General features: G+C 46.7%; 1 protein-coding gene across 1 annotated transcript; it reads right to left on the bottom strand.

Annotated features, from left to right (window-relative positions):
• Nucleotides 1–2,189: 2,189 nt before the first annotated feature.
• On the bottom strand, nucleotides 2,190–8,149 carry LOC130118634 (uncharacterized). The gene is made up of 4 exons (XM_056287074.1): nucleotides 8,005–8,149; nucleotides 4,975–5,337; nucleotides 4,535–4,801; nucleotides 2,190–2,751 (listed from the first exon to the last, which is right to left on the bottom strand). The coding sequence occupies exons 1-4, from the start codon at nucleotides 8,093–8,095 to the stop codon at nucleotides 2,597–2,599; spliced, it is 876 nt and encodes a 291-aa protein (XP_056143049.1). The 5' UTR covers nucleotides 8,096–8,149; the 3' UTR covers nucleotides 2,190–2,596.
• Nucleotides 8,150–20,166: the final 12,017 nt, after the last annotated feature.

Genomic DNA, 20,166 nt, shown 5'->3' with positions numbered 1-20,166 from the left:
ATGCTCAATTGGTACTAAGGGGCCCAAAGTGTGCCAAGAAAATATCCCCCACCCCATTACACCATCACCACCAGCCTGAACCGTTGATACAAGGCAGGATGGATCCATGCTTTCATGTTGTTGACGCCAAATTCTGACCCTACCATTCGAATGTCGCAGCAGAAATCGAGACTCATCAGACCAGGCAACGTTTTTCCAATCTTCTATTGTCCAATTTTGGTGAGCCTGTGCGAATTGTAGCCTCAGTTTCCTGTTCTTAGCTGACAGGAGTGGCACCCGGTGTGGTCTTCTGCTGCTGTAGCCCATCTGCCTCAAGGTTCGACGTGTTGTGCGTTCAGAGATGCTCTTCTGCATACCTCGGTTGTAATGAGTGGTTATTTGAGTTACTGTTGCCTTTCTATCAGCTCGAACCAGTCTGGCCATTCTCCTCTGACCTCTGGCATCAACAAGGCATTTTCGCCCACAGAACTGCCGCTCACTGGATATTTTCTCTTTTTCGGACCATTCTCTGTAAACCCTAGAGATGGTTGTGCGTGAAAATCCCAGTAGATCAGCAGTTTCTGAAATACTCAGATAAGCCCGTCTGGCACCAACAACCATGCCACGTTCAAAGTCACTTAAATCACCTTTCTTCCCCATTCTGATACTCGGTTTGAACTGCAACAGATCGTCTTGACCATGTCTACATGCCTAAATGCATTGAGTTGCTGCCATGTGATTGGCTGATTAGAAATTTGCGTTAACGAGCAGTTGGACAGGTGTGCCTAATAAATTGGCCGATGAGTGTAAGTAAGTGCCAAAAAAAACAGCTTCAAGTCCGACTTGAACCTGGTTGAACCTTAAGAAAAAAATCACTTACTCAAAGACTTTATATTCAAGTAGCCTAATAAGGTCAGCTGCCTAATTTTATTTTACTCCAAATTAAAGCTGGCATATTCATTTTACATATTGTGATGGCACTTCATAGCTGGAAGGTTTGGCATATTTTGCATATAATTGTATTGTGACTTTGCTCATGGCATATTCTGCACGTGAAGGTTGGTTTTATCGTTATTTCTATTCTTTGCTCATGAACTGCTCTGACTTGGTCTGGTCGGTTTGTAAAGAAGAGGTTGTATGATGCTGGATGCTAGCGCTGTCCGTGGTGATGTTGTAGGCCAGAAGCGGAGGCTATGCCATGTGCCTTTTCATTGTTTTCCAAGTATGGAGAGAGACAAAGGCTATTTGATATCCAATAGATTTGATATTGGTGGATCTTGAGGCGCTGAGTTACTGGTTGTGTGTGTGTGTGTGTGTGTGTGTGTGTGTGTGTGTGTGTGTTAGAGCTGTGCATCAGAGCTGTTGACATATTAAAAATACCCCCAAAAATTTGGCTGATTACAATGTCATTGCGCCGATGACGGCCCACTGCCAGACCCCACGGTTCGCTACTGGACTCAGCCCCACTCATTACGCTCTGCCAAAAAAGGCGCCTGGCATTCTGCCACAACAGGGCCCTAAGTCACTAGCCAGACTCTTGTCTTCTGTAGTTCCCTGGTGGTGGAACGAGTTACCAAACCCCAGTCAATCCGCTGAGCCCTCTCCATCTTTAAGAAGAAGCCAAAGACCCAGCTCTTTCTTGAACACCTCCACACCTGATGGTATTAATAAAAAAAATGCTCCTATGCACCCTGTGTACATATGTACTCCATTATTATCATTTATTTATCTAACTGTCTGATACCCTTATTGCATTCTTTTGATGTAGTTGTATAATTATATTGAACCCGATATGTGCTAATACCCTGTTTTTCTGTAACATTTTCTATTGTTAAAAAAAAAGAGAGGTCTACATTGATTTTGGTACCCGCTCCAGTTTTTTTGGAACCTCGACAATGGTGGTACCAGAAAAGTGGTGACAGTTACCAAAATGCCAGTACTTTCCAGTAACGGGAAAAAAAGGGCGAGGCGAGTCGGGCTGAGCCGGTACCATGTATTGGAAAAGGGGCATAATAAGTAATCTCTTCAGTCTCAACTGACTGCAGGTATCCCCGCCCTTATAAACAATACAGCTGCATTACGACTGAAACCAGCAACCAGTTTCATATGTGACCATTAACTAGAGTTACAATGGCCATGTGTACTATTCACAGAGGATTTGGGAATGTTTGCAATCACAGCATTGTAAGATAGCGACAGATGTACTCTTACACACCTTTAATTTGTACACTTTTCATTTCTCTAGGTAAACTGAGGCATTCACAAGCCTTCAAAGGGTACATATACATCCATGTTATGTTATAAAAAGAAGATCGCAGTGAGCCGGCATTGACAAACTAGTAGTTGTTATTAATGCTGGTTCATTTCCACACCTAAATCAAACAGACACGTCGTTAATTTTACTCTACTTCTGTGTTTATCCTGCTCTGCTTACATCATTTGGCCCCAAGATCAGCTCAGCACTTATGGAAGGTCCTTCACCTTCAGATGGTGTCAAACTCACAAAAGTGCTGCAGGCTTTAGCTTCTTTTTAAAGCCAAACGGTTTTTTTTTCTTCTTCTTTTTTTTGGAGATGGTGCTCTTTTAGGCGATGACAACTTTAATCTCCTGTGCCACACTAACTGGTTTTTCTGCGGTCCACAGGGATACGGACTCTCTCAGCAGAGGGATACAAAAGCATGGCAGTGAGCAGGAACAGCAGAACGGTTAGAGGAGTCTGCAGGATGGCCACGTAAAGGAGCCATGGTTGTGGGTAGTCTGTCTTCTCAGGCTCTGGACAACAAACACATATGGTATGACGTTAAACCATGGATTAGGTCACTCACACACACACACACACACACACACACACACACACACACACACACACACACACACACACACACACACACACACACACACACACACACACACACACACCGATGTTACATTCTTTGTAAGTCAGTCCTTGCTCCTCCTGCAGCTACTCGATCAGGCTTGTGCCGTGAGTGATAACGCAGTTATCCTGGGTAAACAAACATGTTACACATTTCTCCTTCAATCATATGTAGGTAGAAACTTGGTTAACTGAAAGTTACTCAGACTCTAGCACAACCATAAAAGCCTTACCCTTTATGAAGTCAGGAAGTTTTGACCCGGTTCTAATACTACTCGTCAAGGCCATGTGTCGTAAATATACAGTTACACACATCACACACCTCAATATAGTTACACACATCACACAAAACCAGTCCTTCCACTGTCTTTATGCATGCTCAATAATCAATGATAATAATAATCAATAACAATCCAGGTAAGAAAATCAAAGGTGAATCAGTTCATCTGGACACAATGTTTATTGACAGATACGCTTCATCAGTCATCTAAGTGACCACTTCAGTCTCAGCTGACTGCAGGTATCCCCACCCTTATAGACAATACAGTGGCATAACGACCCAAACCAACGATCGGTTTCATTATGCATATGGGCATGACCATTTACTAGCGCTACAATGGCCATGTGTACTATTCACAGAGGATTGGGGAATGTTTGCAATCACAGCATTGTGAGATGGCGGCAGATGTACTCTCAAGAGGGAGTCAAAGAGGCCATCTATGTGAACAGGGAACGACATCCCTGAATGGTGAGTGGGGGGGCTAAGAGTCCTTCTGTTACCATCTTCCAATGCTGTCACTGCAAACATTCGCCAATCCTCTGTGAATAATACACATGGCCATTGTAATTCTAGTTAATGGTCACGCCCATATGCATATGAAACCGGTCTTTGGTTTCGGTCGTTATGCCACTGTATTGTTTATAAGCGGGGTGGAGGGGGGGGGTATCTGCAGTCAGTTTAGACTGTAGTGGTCACTTAGATGAGTGATGAAACGTATCTGTGAATAAACGTTGTGTCCAGATGAATTGATTCCCCTTTCTTTGGCAGTCTTCCTGCTATTGTGCACTGCACCCGAAGAGTTGTAAATTGGGCTTTTATTTGGTCAAAGGCGCTATAATGGCAGTTGCTGAGGGACAGGAATCCTCTTTCTTTTTCCTCCCCCTACCCGGTTGGTTGTTGCTGTTGGGGATTTGAAACAGAAACTCTCAGCTCACAAGCCCACCACTAACCATTTAAAGCAGTAGCACATGTAGGTGTACAGGTGAGTGTACACACACACTCACACACACACACACACACACACACCATATTTTCTTAAGGATTTATTTTGGGGTCAAAATCCTATTTCCCTAACCCCATACCCTAAAATTAACCCTGACCTTAACCTTAAATTGAAAAAATAACCCAAATCTAATCCTATCCTTACCCTTCACCGTAAGCCTACCCAACTTTAGGACTAGACCTAAGCGTAACCATAAGCCTGGTTGTAACCCTAGCCATGTACCCCTAGCTCAGAAAAAAAATCATTTGGGATCAAACATCGTCCCCACTAGGTAGATGGTTTTTAATTTGACCATCTTTAAGAGGATATTTGGTCCTAACGAGTGTAGATAAATGAAAACACACACACACACACACACCTACCTAAAGAATAACACACTACATGAAAGAATTATTACCAGGTGGGTTGTGCTGAAAAGTCCTTCTGTCTATCAGCGTGTCGTTCAGGTGGAGTTGACATTCATAGTCCCCGAATTTGCTCAAGGGAACACTACCAGCGAGAGGAACGTACGGCAGATCTGAAACGTTGTTTCCTGCGATGGAATCGATGGTTTGCTTGAGTCCATCGTGGGTCACAGACAGAACAAAGCCAAGGTCGTGGGATACCCTCACAGCACATTGGAGCTGGTTGTCATGCTCAGCAGTGGCGTTGAAGAAGATGGCGTCTGAAAAGCAACGTGACAAAACAAAGATGGGCGTGCATGCATTAGCACACAAAAATACACATTCACTATAACATATACGTATGCCATATTAACCATGATACAACACACCTCATGAATAAGGAACAACTAATCACAGAAATGCGGGGGGGGGGGGGATAAATCAGCATGTTTACCGAACACCCTCAGCACAGTTCCTCTCCCTTTTATCCTTCCATATCCTGCGCTTTTTGTTTTGATGGACAGTTTACACTGATAAACCCCACTGTCCTCCCACCGGACGTCCTTCAGAAGTATGGACTTGTTCTGGGCTGTGGCATTGGTTTCCAGTTGCTCCACCCGTCCCTCATACGGTTCTCCCTTGGGCCACAGTCTGGGTGGGGGGTCTCGATCGGAACTTAAGAGCTCCCAGTAGAGAATAGGTATGTTGGTGGGCTTGTCTTCAGAGGAATAGATAAGTTCACACTTCAGGGTGACATTATGACTCAGTGGTGACACAACTACTGGAATCTGCTCAACTTTGATGAGGGAGTGACTTCCTGTGACAAAAGAGAACAGAATCTTTGTCAATGGGGCCATTTTAGGGTCATTGTATGTTCAACTATCAGCCCTTACCCACTGTCGGAACTTAACAACCCGTACCCTGTTTCCAGAACATCTAAGAGCTTGTGTTCTGGTACAGGTTCTTGTTTTTGTTTCTGCTATATTTCAAGAGCCACAAAGCTTGGAAAATACCACACAAAAATCGACGATCACATTGCCAGTGCATGATGCTGTTGTCGTGCACAGCAAACAATAGTGGACCTCCCGCCACTGTTTTCAAAAATGGTGGTTGCAGCTGGCGCGTAGTGGTGATGGTTCAATGACGGATAACTTGACTGATCATTATCGACGGTGCCGTTAGCTCTGCCACAATCTTCTCGCTACTCTGATTCGTTATTTCCTCCTGAGCAGGGCCTGAATTAGAATCCAGGAGCTATCTCTCAAATCAGGCCATCGCCGATGGAAACAGAATCAGAACCCTAAATTGAATGAACCCGTGAAGTTTCAGCATGTTAAGTTCTGACAGTGGGTAAGGGCTTAAAAAGTGTGTCAGGCAGGTTGAGCATCACATGTGCTTAACAAAACATGTATACAGTGTGCTAGGACCTTACAAACTCTGACAGATGACACAGCTCCCTTTCCACCTCACCATGCAAAGCTGCGTTGTTGATTTGTTGGGATTCATTTTACTCCTGGTGGGAATATCAGAGCAGACCCTATTCCACTAAAAATCTATGTCTTTCTTTCATATGTTGCATGGAACACTTACAGTGACACAAGCTATTCTTCATCAAACAGCTATAAACGCCCTTTAAGCAGGTTTTTTTTCCAGTCAAACATGATTCACAAGGTCGTTCCCTCCTTGATGCTAGATGGTGTGCTGAACAGTGATATCCGGCGGTGGAGTGTGCGGTTGGAATACCAACCTGCATAAACACAGCAGCTCTCAATAACACATTGTTGTCAGACTCTGTTGCCAGATAGCACCGCTAATCCTGATGTTGATCGTACATGGTATCGTTGTTTTTTAAACAGCGTGAAGCTTGTGAATTTTTGATGCATCACAAAACTGACAGAATCAAATAATTTTTCCAGTATCATTTAACCCCAGTCACCACAACTACTGCTGCTGCAAAAAAAATTAAAAATCCAACTATTACAGAAATTGCTATAATTTTAATGGTTCCATTTGGAATTGTAATTTATTGTTTTAAGGTATGTACTATATTTGTCTGATAGAAACCATAAGAGCATGTTGTACTCTATTGGAAACCATCAGGATCTGGTTAACGGTTTCTGATGGAAACCATGAAAACCATTCGATCAGTGTCAAAAACACACAAGAATCTGATGGTTTTAACAGTTGCCTCTGTTGAAAACCTTCAGGATTCTTCTAATGATTTCTGGTGTGTTTTTTTCCCCCAGCAAGGTTGAGCCAGGGTTTTGTTTGATGACCGTTATTGTGTGACCTGATTAAATTAAAATGAAGTGCAACAGAGTCGGGAGCAATAATAAATATTAATTGGATATAAATGCTAAGGCCAATTTTCAGACTGTATGTATATAGGTGTAGCTTAATTTTACCAGAGAAATTACCACAAACACTGATTTCAAGCGTTGTTCAGGTTTTAGTAAAGAAAAAAAAAATATCCTGACCCTGAGACCCTGAGAGCAGGAAAACGGTTTGGATAATGGATGGATGGAGGAAAACAAATGTTTGCGTTCCTGGATGAATTTGTAATAGACGATAGACATTATCAAGTGGAAGCAGATGTTAGTGTGAACAGATGTCATTTCTCACAAGTAAAAAAATAGCTGCTTATAATGTTTTTACAAAACCAAGAATGACCAGATAAAAACTAGAAGAACTGTAAAACCAGGCTCCATATCTCGAGCAACCCCGAAAATAGCACGCTGATCAGCTTGCTGTTCACAGACATTTTAAACCAGTCACTGAAACTCTGGACCATTCTGGCCCATTTCAAAAGCTCACCCATAGTAACCATCTCAAAACAGCCTTGGACCACAGACCTAAATGACTACCATTGTCCTGACCAGTGTGGTCACGCAGACCTTTAAAAGACTGTAATGCCATTTGTGTGTGCATTAATGTTTAATATGTGGAATATCCACAAAGTTTTATACATGAGGCTCCAGGTCGTCGCTGGTCCGCTTCACCCTCCACACCAAATATTCAAAGCTCTCATTTCCAAGAAAATGTACCATGTAATTTAAGCAAAAAGCAGGCATAAGGACAGTGCCTGAAGCAGAGCCGTGTCCCTCTCTTATAGACATTTTACAGGAGGGACATGCAGAGGAGCACTCTGAAATAACATGCAGAATATATTGAACACCACACAAAATAGTTTATTGTTAAATGCAACACCCAATCAAAGTTCCTTCTCCAGAAACATCCATTCATTTTCTCATGACACCCTGGCAGGGCTTGAAAGCAATAATCAAAGGGTCAAAGGGTGTCCAGGTTAAAGTCACACAAAATTTAAAGAATCATGTAGATCGCTATTTCTTGGCGTTATCACACTACACCTACGTATATATAAATGGAAAATTAAACACAGGTTGACTGCACAAATCTCACACTTTAAGTTATTTATTGTAAGTTATTTTATCTAACTGCCTTTAAGAACTGTGTCAAGGTTCACCTGAGAGCATGAAGCAGAGGAAAATCCAGGAAACGCCATGTTTTCTCCAGATGATTGCGCGATGCAAGATAATCAACAGGGCCTTGAGCATTTTGTATAAGAAAAACAGTCCAACGTTGTTCTTGTTTTGGCAGCCTGCATTGGAGTCTGTGGTCACAAAGTGCACCACTTCCTGTGTTCATACCTCATAACTATGCCAAAAAAAACCAAAAACTCTGCAGAGGTGTCATTAATGTAAATATGACTCAATATATAACATACATGTGACTCAAGACAGATTATCAGAGACATATCAGATGCATCAGTTGCATGTTTGTAAGATATCAAACCACATAAAGATGAGATAATGAGCTGTTATTTAATACAACTTTGATATGGTTTATAATAGTGGTGGAATAACAGCATATAAATTTGATGTAAAAGAGAAAATGTAGCAAAAGTATTCGACACATACTTCATATATTAATAAAAGTAAAGAATAGTCTATTTTTAATGAATGGATTGACTGTTAATAGTAACAGTCATGTTCAGTTATTAAAGTTTAAGCCTGAAAGTTTCATTTAAATGAGCATACAATATTGAGGACCACGGAAAAACATCTGAAGGTGATGATATTTACGTAGGGGTGACAACCCATTGGCAAAGGAAATATTGAATAATGTCAGTTGAATAGTCAGAACAGGAAATTTCAAGGTAAGAGCGACTGCAGGATGGCAGAATGTGGGCAAAAACCGAACTTGTAACTGACAAGTGTTGTCTGACAGAGGCAGAGGAAAATTATGTGTTAAAGACATGGTGATGACTCTTTTTAGTTCAAGTTCAAGTACTTTACTTGTCAAATGCACAGAAATACAGAGTAAAACATGCAGTGAAAGGAAGGGGGCTACTCCGTCTGTCACTGTGTGAAAAAAAAGACAGGTCTAGTATATAGAGATAAAAGACAAAAGATCAGTGCATTCTTAAGTCAAAATAAACAATAAATAGAAAATAAAAAACCTAGCTGTCTCAAGTATGTGAAAGGTCGTATATGTTGAGAGTTCTTATGGCTTGTGGATAGAAACTTCTCTTTAGTCTCTCTGTTTTGGCCCTAAGACTACAGAAGCGTCTACCAGACCCCAATAGTCTGAACAGTCCATTGTTAGGGTGAGAAGTGTCGCTCATGATCTTCTTGGCTCTTGTCTTCACCCTTCTGGTGTAAGTGTCCTGCAGGATGGGGAGGGATGTTCTGGGGGGGGCACCACTCTCTGCAGGTCAACTCAGTCACGGGCAGAACAGTTTCCATACCAGGCGGTGATGCAACCTGTTAGGACGCTCTCTACAGCTGAGGAACAGAATGAATGAACAGCTTTCAATGTGGGAAACGAAATGTGGATTTCCTGAAACTAGTAATTTTACTGTAAAACAGCTGCCAAAAAAAACCCCCATACAATATACTATACGCTGAAGGGCTCCATGCCTGAACTCCAAGACATACACCACTACTGACCCAAAAGCACAAGAAAAGTCAGCTCCAATGTGCCCAAACCCATATAAATAAGCCAAAGAGGTTTTGGGATTCTGTTCTGTGGAGCGAGGAAACAAAACTGGAACTTTTCGGGCCTATGTATTAGTGGTCTGGAGGAGGAAGAATGAAGCATATGCTGAAAAGAACACCCTGCCTACAGTGAAGCATGGCGGTGGCTTGGTGATGCTCTGGGGCTGCTTCGCTTCCTCTGGCACTGGAAACCTGCAGAGTGTGGAGGGCAAGATGGATTCAATCAAGTATCAGGAAATCCTAGGAGAAAACGTCATGCCATCTGTGAGGAAACTGAAGTTTGGGCGTTATTGAACCTTCCAACAGGACAATGATCCCAAGCATACCTCAAAGTCCACCAAGGCTTGGTTTCAGAAGAAGTCCTGGAAGATTCTTGAGTGGCCATCACAGTCGCCTAACTTTAACCACATAGAAAATCTCTGGTGGTATTTGTAGAAGGCGGTTGCAGCACGCAAACCCAAGAATATTAGTGAACTGGATGCCATTGCCCATGAGGAATGGGGTAAGATTCCTCAGGAACGCTGACAGAAGCTGGTTATGCATCACGTTTGCAGCAGGTCATAACAGCAAAAGGGTGCTCTACTAAGTACTAAAGATGCTTGTCATGAAAGGGTTGAATAATTTTGAGACTGCAGTATTCATAAAAAGTGACATTTTGTGTTGAATTTGGAGAAACCACTAGTAATATTAGTTGTGTTGAGCTATTTAAATTGTTCTTGTTTGATTTGTTTATTGCAAACACCTGATAGTTTGTTAATTTTGCCAATAAACCTAATTTGCAGTGGAGGTTAAATAATTTTGATTTGCAACTGTATATAAAGTAAGAGTGTATTTTTGTATGTTCGCTTGAAACTCCAGAAATACTCATTGTAGAACAAAAAGAAAAGTATCTTTAGAATCGGCACTTTCCAAGGATTGCACAGTTCGAAAAAATATTTCAAAAACCAAGTAAAAAATTTGATTTACTTGCGAAATTTAGTTTTTTTTGTGGCAAAATGTGGCATCTTTTTGATATTCAATGCCGTACGTTGTTACGTCATATCAATCAAAAGAATTTTTCCACCTCAATGCCAGGGTTATTAGTGAAGATCGTCACCCTGGATTCGAGGTTGCAAGCTTGAGAGTGATGAGCACTCTTAACTTATCACAAAGCACGTGACAATTTTTTTGTTGCCACAAGACATGCAGCATGGTTAACCCTGAGGTGCTTGAGTACTGAGCGATTAATACATACATTGACAAAGAAGCTTGATGAATGGATTGAAAATTATGACATTTGATAATTTTTGTTAATAACATTTGTTTATTCGACATTCGTTTATCACATGTATCATATCATGAATTCCCGAGTGGCCGTCTTGCTTCCTCCAAAGCCTGGTCCCTGAGCGGCCGTCCCGCCGCCTCCAAGTCTGGCCCCAGAGCGGCCGTTCCACCGCCTCCGAAGTCTGGTCCGCGAACGGCCGTCCCGCTGCCGCCGAAGCCTGGCCCCCAAGTGGCTTTCCTGCCGTTTTCAACTTCTGGTCCCCGAGTGGCCATCTGCCTGAGATCCCTGGCCCCAGTCAACCTCCCCCAGACCCCCTCCATCAGTCCTGCTTTGTGCTCCTGGTTTGTTCGTTTGGGACGTCTGGAATCTGTCCTTTGGGGGGGGGGGTCCTGCCATGGGTGTGTGATCTGGGTTATCAGGGCTTGCCCATCCCCATCCCCTGATTGGTGTTTCAGTTTACCTGTGCCCGTTTGCCTGTGTGACCCTGATTTCCTGGCTTCACTCACCTGTTCCCCTTTCTCTGATTGGCTGCGCGGTTCCTGCGCACCTGCGCCCAATCTCCCTTCCCTGCTGTCTGTACCTGATGTTTGTACCTTCTGTCTGTAAGTTCGGTGTTTGATTAGCTTTGTTCTAGCCCAGATTGTCTCCACTGTCTGCACTTGGGTCTTCTTCCTGCTCCCGGCATGACAGGTAGTGTTAACGACCACAGATGTGTAGACTCGCTAACCCTTGGCTAACGGGTCGGACCCTTTAGTCGACAGGTTAACGTAGTCGCGCGTTGTGCGGGAGAACCGGGTTCGTGTACCGGCTGCGGCGGTTTCCAGCTGCCCCCCGAACTCACTACAATATGTTAACACTGTAGGAGCATCAGGCATTGCAGTACGAGAATTATATACCACACCATTGCTGTCACGTAAGATGGTGACGGGGGGGGGGGCACTTTCCTCTGTGTAACCTTTCTTCGGCACTATTTATAGTGTATTTACTATTGTGTCTCTAGGAGCCTAATTTCTTAAGTGTGGTAGATGGTACAGCCCATTAGAGTTACTTTACATGACCTTATTCTGGCTAAATGATGTGGTGCCTCCGTTTGGAATAACAAAATACCCCCTATTTTGTGTAATTATCTCCCAGGAAATCTAAGTATAAATTCTTAGTAGAAAGAAAGAAAGAAAACTCTAGAAATAGAACATTGCGCCTATACATATTGTAGCGAAGAGGCTACCCTGTTAGAATTGTGCCCTCCTGTTTTACCCATCAGGCACTGCGTTCAGATTGTTAGTGATGTTATTAAATGTTTTGCAAGTGTTTTATGTGATTTTATGCGTTTATGTGATTACTATTTAGTGTGGTATATTTGTAGCTATCATTCCGTTATGTTGTGTAACTTTGGTACTGAAACGATGATCAACATTGTTGTTCAGGTAGATCACCTCCTTGTATTGTTTTGCATGTCTTTCAAGTTCTTGTCTCTGCGTGAGTTCAATAAAGGATACTGAAAGGGTATCTTTGTCATTACTTCCAAGTTCGCCACACTGGTGTCGGAAGTGGGATCGCAGCTAATACCCACAAACCGAAGATGGCAACGTCAAGAAGTACATTCGACGAGGAGCTCCGCGAGATTGAGGACTTTATTGGGCGTCTTGAAACAGAGCTTGCCCGGGAGAAGAACATCGACATTCAGAAGAAGATGCACCGCGGAGGAAGGGCTCCCCGTCCTGCGGGGCCCGGCACGGCTGGCTGGCTCAGGGGCTCACATGTCCGCCGGCCGCCGCCGTCTCCGCCGCCGGCCATCCACTACCAACAGCCGCCATTCCGTCACCGGTCACCACCACCACTTCGCTGACCAACGTCACTACAACCCCAGCACACTCTGCTAACGCGATGCTGCCACCACCAATGATCTTCAAGCTCCCCCGGTATGCTGGCATCACGGCCCTGGAGGCATACCTAGCTCAAGTAAAACAGGCAGCAAGACACAACCAATGGAGCACCCAAAACACTGCTGCTCATGTTGCCCTGGCGCTCGAAGGGACTGCACTGCAGGTGTTGCTCGACCTTACGCCATCAGAACTGCAGGATTACGAGACACTGGCCGCTGCTTTAGAACAACGCTTTGGTCAACGGGTCTCTACTGACAGTGAGACCGACTGGCCCGCTGGCGGCGCCAAGAGGGAGGGACCCTGGGAACCTATGCAGCAGACGTGCACTTCTTTGCACATCGTGGCTACCCCACCTTTGATCCAGCAGCTCGTGACGAGTTAGCCCTGAGTGCCTACATCCAGGGGCTCACCCCAGAGAGCTTGAAGGAGCACCTCCACATCACGGCACCTACGACCTTCAAGAGCGCGTTGGAAGAGGCAGAGAGGGTGACGACTGTAAACTACTAATAAGACACGTTAGTCCCTAGCTAACGGTTCTGACCCTTTAGCCGAGCGGTTAGTGATGTCGCCTTGTGGTGCAGTACAGCCCGTATCGAATCCCGCACCGGGCAAGAAAATAACCGGTTACATTGGTGGCAGCGGTGGGATGGTGAGACTGTAAGGCCATCGGAAGCGTATGCGCCCTGAGGCGTGAAGGAGCTGCTATGCTAAAGCGCGGGGCGCGCTTCCCGAAGGAGGGGGTAATGTAACGTGCATGGATAAGTAGACACGCTGGCCACTCGCTGGCAAGTCTGATCCTTTAGTCTAGCGGTTAGCAATGTCTCCTGCGGTGCGGGCGATACGAGTTCGCTTCCCGGCCGCGGCAGTTCCTGTGGATGCGTTGTCCCCCGAATTCGCTACAGTATGTTTCTCGCATTAATCAAAGGTTAATTTACAGGTAATAAGCTACAGTTGACATTTTAATGATGACCACTTTACAAGCACGTTTGAATCAAATTAACGATGTAATTTAAAGCGTGATAGCTCATCAATTTCAAACAAAATATTAGTTTTAATGTTCCTACACATGCGCATAGAATATGTGTGACGTTGGAATATATGTATATCTATATATAAAAGTAAAAATCTGAAAATATTGGTTAGTAGTTACCAGAAATCGCGGCTAAGCAGTTCATTTAAATGACCCGCCAAGCTTCGTTTGGAACTATTCGGCGGCTGACAACGGCTGACAACCTCTCTCGTTCTGACCCCTCATTGACGTAACTCTCTCTTTCTAGGGCTCTGCATCTACCCGGGTAGTATGTTTTTGTATTAAGTGTGGTGTGATCTCAGCGCTTATCTGCCCGATGAAATGAAGACGTGGAGTAGAACAGTTCCGGTTGCTGGCGAGATGTTCCTCTTCACGCCCTCTGCTTGTCTGCCGCGCGTCTGTTGGCCATTTGTCCAATGGACTGCCCCAAATCATCTAAAAAATAATAATAAAAAAAAACAACCTGCATAGCAGGGCAACATTCAATGACTTATCAAACTAAACATGACCAGATCTGACACTAATATCACTCAAAAATCCATACCCATGAACATATTGTCACGCCCTGTCTGAATAGTTAAGTTATTTTTTTGTTTCTCCCAGTGTTCTTTGTCTTGTACTTCGTTTTTTTTAAAAAAAATTTATTAACTCACCTCTTGTCTCGTTTCAGGTCCTTTACTTCCTGCCCTCATGTGTCTCCCTCCTTTGTGATTACCTGCCCTGCCCTAATGTGTTGCACCTGTGTCTCATTGTCTCCCCTCCTCCGGAGTATATAGTCTTGGTGTTCCCCCTCCTTCTGTGCCAGTTCGTCTTGTTCCTTGTGACAGCGTTCCAGCATTTTTTCCCTTGTGTGAGTTTCTTTAGCCCTATAGTTTCCTGACCTGTTTTTTGCCTTTTTTGACCCTGCCTTTTGCTTGCCGATTTGGACACTGTTGCCTTGTTATCTGATCACCTGTGTACCGACCTCTTTCTGATGAAAAGGACTGATTTTTGTGAACTGAGACTTGAGTCTGCGTTTTGAGTCCAAGCCTATCGTTCAGCTTTGACACATATAGCAGCTTGCAGTTGGTATACATTCAATTCTCTCAATCGCTGCACATGTGAAACATAGCTTCTAATAACACTTTCGTTAGTTTAACTTGAGATTAACTCCGCTTGGTTTTTTTGTTTACGTTGGTACATCTCATCTACTTGTGAAACAAATCCATATGTTTGCTAGAAACGCACACGGCGAACACTTAGTAAGACACTCACCGGAGTAAAGAAAACAATTCTCGAAAATCCCCCTCAGAATTTCAACCCCATTCTGTTTGTTACTTGCTTAGAGGTGGATTCTGTGGAGAAAACCCTTTAACTAGTTCTTTAATTCTGTTTTTTCTTTGAGCTCGCGTTTCAACTTCAAGTTACTAATCTACTGTTTTCGACTTCGCTCTTCCTCTCACTGAGAAACGTAGCAGTAGGTTTCTCTATCTGCAGCACCACCACTGCCCTCTGCTGGGCTACAATAATATATAGGTGTGTGGCAGGAATGAGAAAAAACACAGGAGACCAAGGCGAGTTTGATGTTTATTCCTCAACTCCAAAAACCAACTGCAGCAGGAACAACCCTGCACCGGCGAGCCCGGGAACGTAAACCACGCCCCCAGCTCACAGTCCTGCTGGGTGAGAGGCATAGCCCCTAGTGTCCGCCACACAGCCCCCCCCCCCCCCGAACACCCAGAAGGGACTCCTGGAAAGAAAATTTGTATCTCACTGGAGGCTTAAGCAGCCTGCCATAACGGTTGCGCCGTCCCTCAGCCGAAACAGTAGGTGAAACACAGTCCAAAGCCGGCTGAGAAGCAGAACGCTGAACCCGTGAAGACACTGCCGGGGTCCTGGAAGGAGGACGACCCCGACGGGGAACCTGGGCCGGAAACACAACTTCGCCTGCCACCCTGTGCGCCGGTTTAAACCTATCAAGCGTGACACGCTCCCTACGCCCACCCATATCTAGCACAAAACCTTTAGGACCCGTCTCAAGAACCCGAAATGGGCCATCGTATGGGGGTTGGAGGGGCGAGCGGTGAGCATCATGCCGTACAAAAACAAAACGAGCCGACATGAGCTCCGCAGGCACGAACGACCGCGGAAAACAGTGGTGAACGGGGCCTGGAACCCGAGTGCTATCGGACAAAAAAGGATAAACGGCCGGACGGGGTCGAGGAGCGGAACTCCCAGGCAAAAATTCCCCAGGGACGCGGACCGGCTGACCGAGCACCAGCTCAGCGGGTTACGCGTCGAGGTCCTCCTTAGGAGCCGAACGCAACCCGAGCATAACCCAAGGTAAACGATCCACCCAGTTACTATCAGAGAGCGCAGCGCGCAGCGCTGCCTGGAGCGACCGGTGAAAACGTTCACACAACCCGTTAGCCTGAGGGTGATACGCGGTAGTGCGGTGTACCTGCACACCCAAGGATCGCGCACGTGCCGACCAGAGCTCTGACACGAACTGGGGGCCCCTGTCTGAGGTGATATCTGACGGAGTGCCGAAACGGGCGACCCAGGAGGAAAGAGAAGCGCGTGCAACATCCGAGGATGTTGTGGAGGATAGAGGGACAGCCTCTGGCCACCTGGTGGTTCGATCTACCATTGTGAGCAGGTGCGTAAAACCCTGTGAAGAAGGTAGAGGGCCCACCAGGTCCACATGCACGTGGTCGAAACGTCTGGCCGGGATCGGAAACGGTTCAAGGGGCGATTTAGTGTGCTGGTGGACCTTAGCGCGCTGGCACGCTACACATGCAGCTGCCCACCCCTTGACGTCCTTGCGGAGGCCAGGCCAGACGAACTTGGAACCGACCAACTTCACCGACGCCGGAACTCCAGGGTGCGAGAGGGAGTTAATCGAATCGAAAACTCGACGGCGCCAGGCCACTGGAACAACGGGGCGGGGACGGCCGGTGGAGACATCGCAGAGGAGGGCAGGACTGCCTTCCTGCATCACAGCGTCCTCTAGCTTGAGACCGGTACGCGTTGACCTAAGGGCAAGGACGTCCGGGTCGCTGGGCTGGTCGGCAGCCATAGCGGAGAAATCCACACCGAGGTGCACAGGACACACAAGCACACGCGACAGACAATCAGCAACAGGGTTGGACTTCCCGGCCACATGCTGAATGTCCGTTGTGAACTCGGACATCGCCGCTAGGTGGCGCTGTTGACGAGCAGACCACGGCTCAGTCACCTTGGACATGGCAAAAGTCAGTGGCTTATGATCCACATAAGCCGTTAATGGGCGACCCTCCAGCAGGAAGCGGAAATGCCGGGTTGTAAGGTGCAGTGCCAGCAACTCCCGGTCAAAAACGCTGTACTTGCGCTCGCTATCCCGCAGTTTGCGGCTAAAAAATGCGAGTGGCTGCCACGCATTCGCCACACGCTGTTCAACCACAGCCCCCACGGCTATGTCAGACGCATCGGTTGTTAAAGCTATGGACGCCGTGGGTGTGGGATGGGCGAGGAGGGCAGCGTTAGCCAGGGCGCACTTAGCTCCGTCAAAGGCCTGGACCTGTTCGGGAGTCCAGTCGACAGGGTCGTTAGCCTTCTTAAGCCGCAGGGCTTCGTAAAGTGACTGAAGGAGGTGGGCAGCGCGAGGGAGGAAACGGTTATAGAAATTCACCATGCCCAAGAATTCCTGCAATGCCTTAACAGAGACTGGGCGGGGAAATTCCGCCACCGCTTGCACCTTAGAAGGCAACGGGACCAAGAAGTCGATCACCGGCAGTCCAAACTGACACTTGGCCGGGTTGACTATCAGGCCGTGTTCGTCCAGACGACGGAAAACCTGTTTCAGGTGCGCCAGGTGCTCTTCAGCTGACGGACTGGCCACTAATATGTCGTCGAGATAAACGAACACAAAAGCAAGGCCACGCAACACCGAGTCCATCAGCCTCTGAAAGGTTTGCGCTGCCCCCTTCAAGCCAAAAGGCATGCGCATGAACTCAAAAAGCCCAAACGGGGTGATCACTAAGGTCTTGGGCACGTCCTCTGCACGCACGGGAACCTGATGATAGCCGCGCACCAGGTCCACCTTAGAGAAAAAAGTGGTACCTGCCAGGCGTATGGAAAAGTCCTGTATGTGTGGGATGGGATAGCGGTCATTGGCGGTGGCGTTGTTCAGGCGGCGAAAATCGCCGCAAGGCCGCCACGACCCATCCGCCTTGGGCACCATGTGAAGCGGCGAGGCCCACGGGCTGTTGGAACGCCTCACTATACCCAGACGCTCCATGATGGCGAACTCCTCCTTAGCTATAGCCAATTTTACCGCGTCGAGGCGCCGCGCGCGCGCAAAAACTGGCGGTCCCAGAGTGGGAATGAAATGTTCTACCCCGTGTTTAGTAACCGCGGTGGAAAAGGCAGGCGTAGTCACCGATGGAAAATCCGCCAGCAAACGCTGAAAAACATCCCCTAATGCTAAAAAGTTAGCGTGTGTTAACGGTCCGGCTCCCCCTGTCTCGCACGGAACAGTGGCGAAAGACACAGCATAAATTAAACGGCGGTTTGCAACATCAACCAGCAGACCATTAGCACACAGAAAATCCGCGCCGATAATAGGAACAGTAATGGCGGCCACTACAAAGTCCCACTCAAAATGGCGCCCGTGGAAGCAAACAGTCACCAACCTTGTGCCAAACGTCGCAATGGACGAACCGTTAGCTGCACTTAACTGTGGGCCGCCGCCTTTGGCCGACCTGACTGTCTTAGCAGGAGGGAGTAGGCTCTTTTGCGAGCCTGAGTCCACCAGAAACCGTCTTCCTGACATCGTGTCCTTAATGAAGAGCAGCTCACTACGTCCGCCAGCGCCCACAGCTGCTACTGAGCGCTGGCCCTGGAGTTTCCCGCCGCCTCAAACGTGCACGGAGGGACGCAGCGCCTCGCTTTGCCGCCGAACCGCTGGCGGAAGAAACAGGCCGCTCCCGCGCCGTCTCCGGGCAGTCACTTCAGCCACCACTGCCGGGTCCGCGTCCTCCGACGTCGGCTGCAGAGGCTCCGATGCCACACTCTGCACAGAGAACCGTCTGGTAGCCAGCAGGACCCGATCAGCCTCCTCAGCCAAACCTCGGCAGTCACCAGCGGCCAGACACGGGGAGTTAGCCAAAGCCGCGCGCACAGGAGACGGGAGCTGGCGCAGGAAAACGTGCGGGAAAAGGAACCCACCTTCGTCTGAGCCTAGCAGCGACAGCATATTGTCCATGAGATCCACAGCCGTCCCGTCGCCCAAACCGGATAGGGAAAGGATTCTATCTGCCCTCTCTGCGGCAGATAGACTGTACCTCCGGAGCAGAAGATGTTTGAGGGCGACGTATTTACCGTGTTGCGGAGGGGCGCGCAACAGCTGCATGGCCCGGCGTGTGGACTGCTCATCCAGCGCAGCGACGACCAGATAGTATCTGGAGTCGTCCGCGGAGATTCCACGCAGGTGGAACAGCACCTCCACATGCTGGAACCACGAAGCCGGGTCGCTCTGCCAGAACTCTGGGAATTTCACAGCCGCGGCGAGAACGGCCGGCTGTGAGAGTTGGGGCGGCGTGGCCGAAGTGGATTCACACTCCTCTTCTGCTCCAAACATGTTCAATTCGGGGTCACCAATGTGGCGGGAATGAGAAAAAACACAGGAGACCAAGGCGAGTTTGATGTTTATTCCTCAACTCCAAAAACCAACTGCAGCAGGAACAACCCTGCACCGGCGAGCCCGGGAACGTAAACCACGCCCCCAGCTCACAGTCCTGCTAGGTGCGAGGCATAGCCCCTAGTGTCCGCCACAGGTGAAACATATAATTAAAATATACCTAGAAATGAGAAATTAGACTGTAACTAACCTAACCCTGCTTGTAGGTTATTTTTGAGTGGGTTACAAAAGTTTTCCTAAAAACCACAACCATGCTAGTGACCGAGCTAGCTAGATACAGGATAGGAGCAGGATAGTGTTAGCATCCCTTGTTAGTGTAGCATGGTTAAAAATGTCATAACCAAAATATGTTGTATAATTACAAAAATGATCACCACATTATTATTATTATCTTCATTGCTAACATTTTATTTTATTATATCATCAGGAAATGCTTATAGTAGCCCCTCCCTGTTGTGACCTAATTTCCTTATAGTAGCCCCTCTCTGTTGTGACCTCATTTCCTGTTAGTAGCCCCAAAACGTATGTTCCCCTGATCTCTGCCTCTTTCCCGCTCCGGACATGTAGAAAGAGGTATGTGTTCATTTTTGTCTGCCCCTGTAATTTATTTTATCCATTCCTAATGTGTCTTATGTCTAATGTGGGCCCCAATTCTTGCGTAGGCTACAGTAGGAGCTGATCTGAAGTTTCCTGAAACCTGTCCTGTTTTGTTTATATGCGACAGGTATGTTTTATTTCTTTTTGTATACAATTGTGTTGCTAGCTGCGCGCTGTTTCCCGCTCTGGACATGT

This window comes from Lampris incognitus, chromosome 9 (assembly GCF_029633865.1).
Source record: "Lampris incognitus isolate fLamInc1 chromosome 9, fLamInc1.hap2, whole genome shotgun sequence".
NCBI lineage: Eukaryota > Metazoa > Chordata > Actinopteri > Lampriformes > Lampridae > Lampris > Lampris incognitus.
The sequence above is the reverse complement of the archived record's forward strand: the minus strand, read 5'-3'. Positions and strand labels throughout refer to the sequence as shown.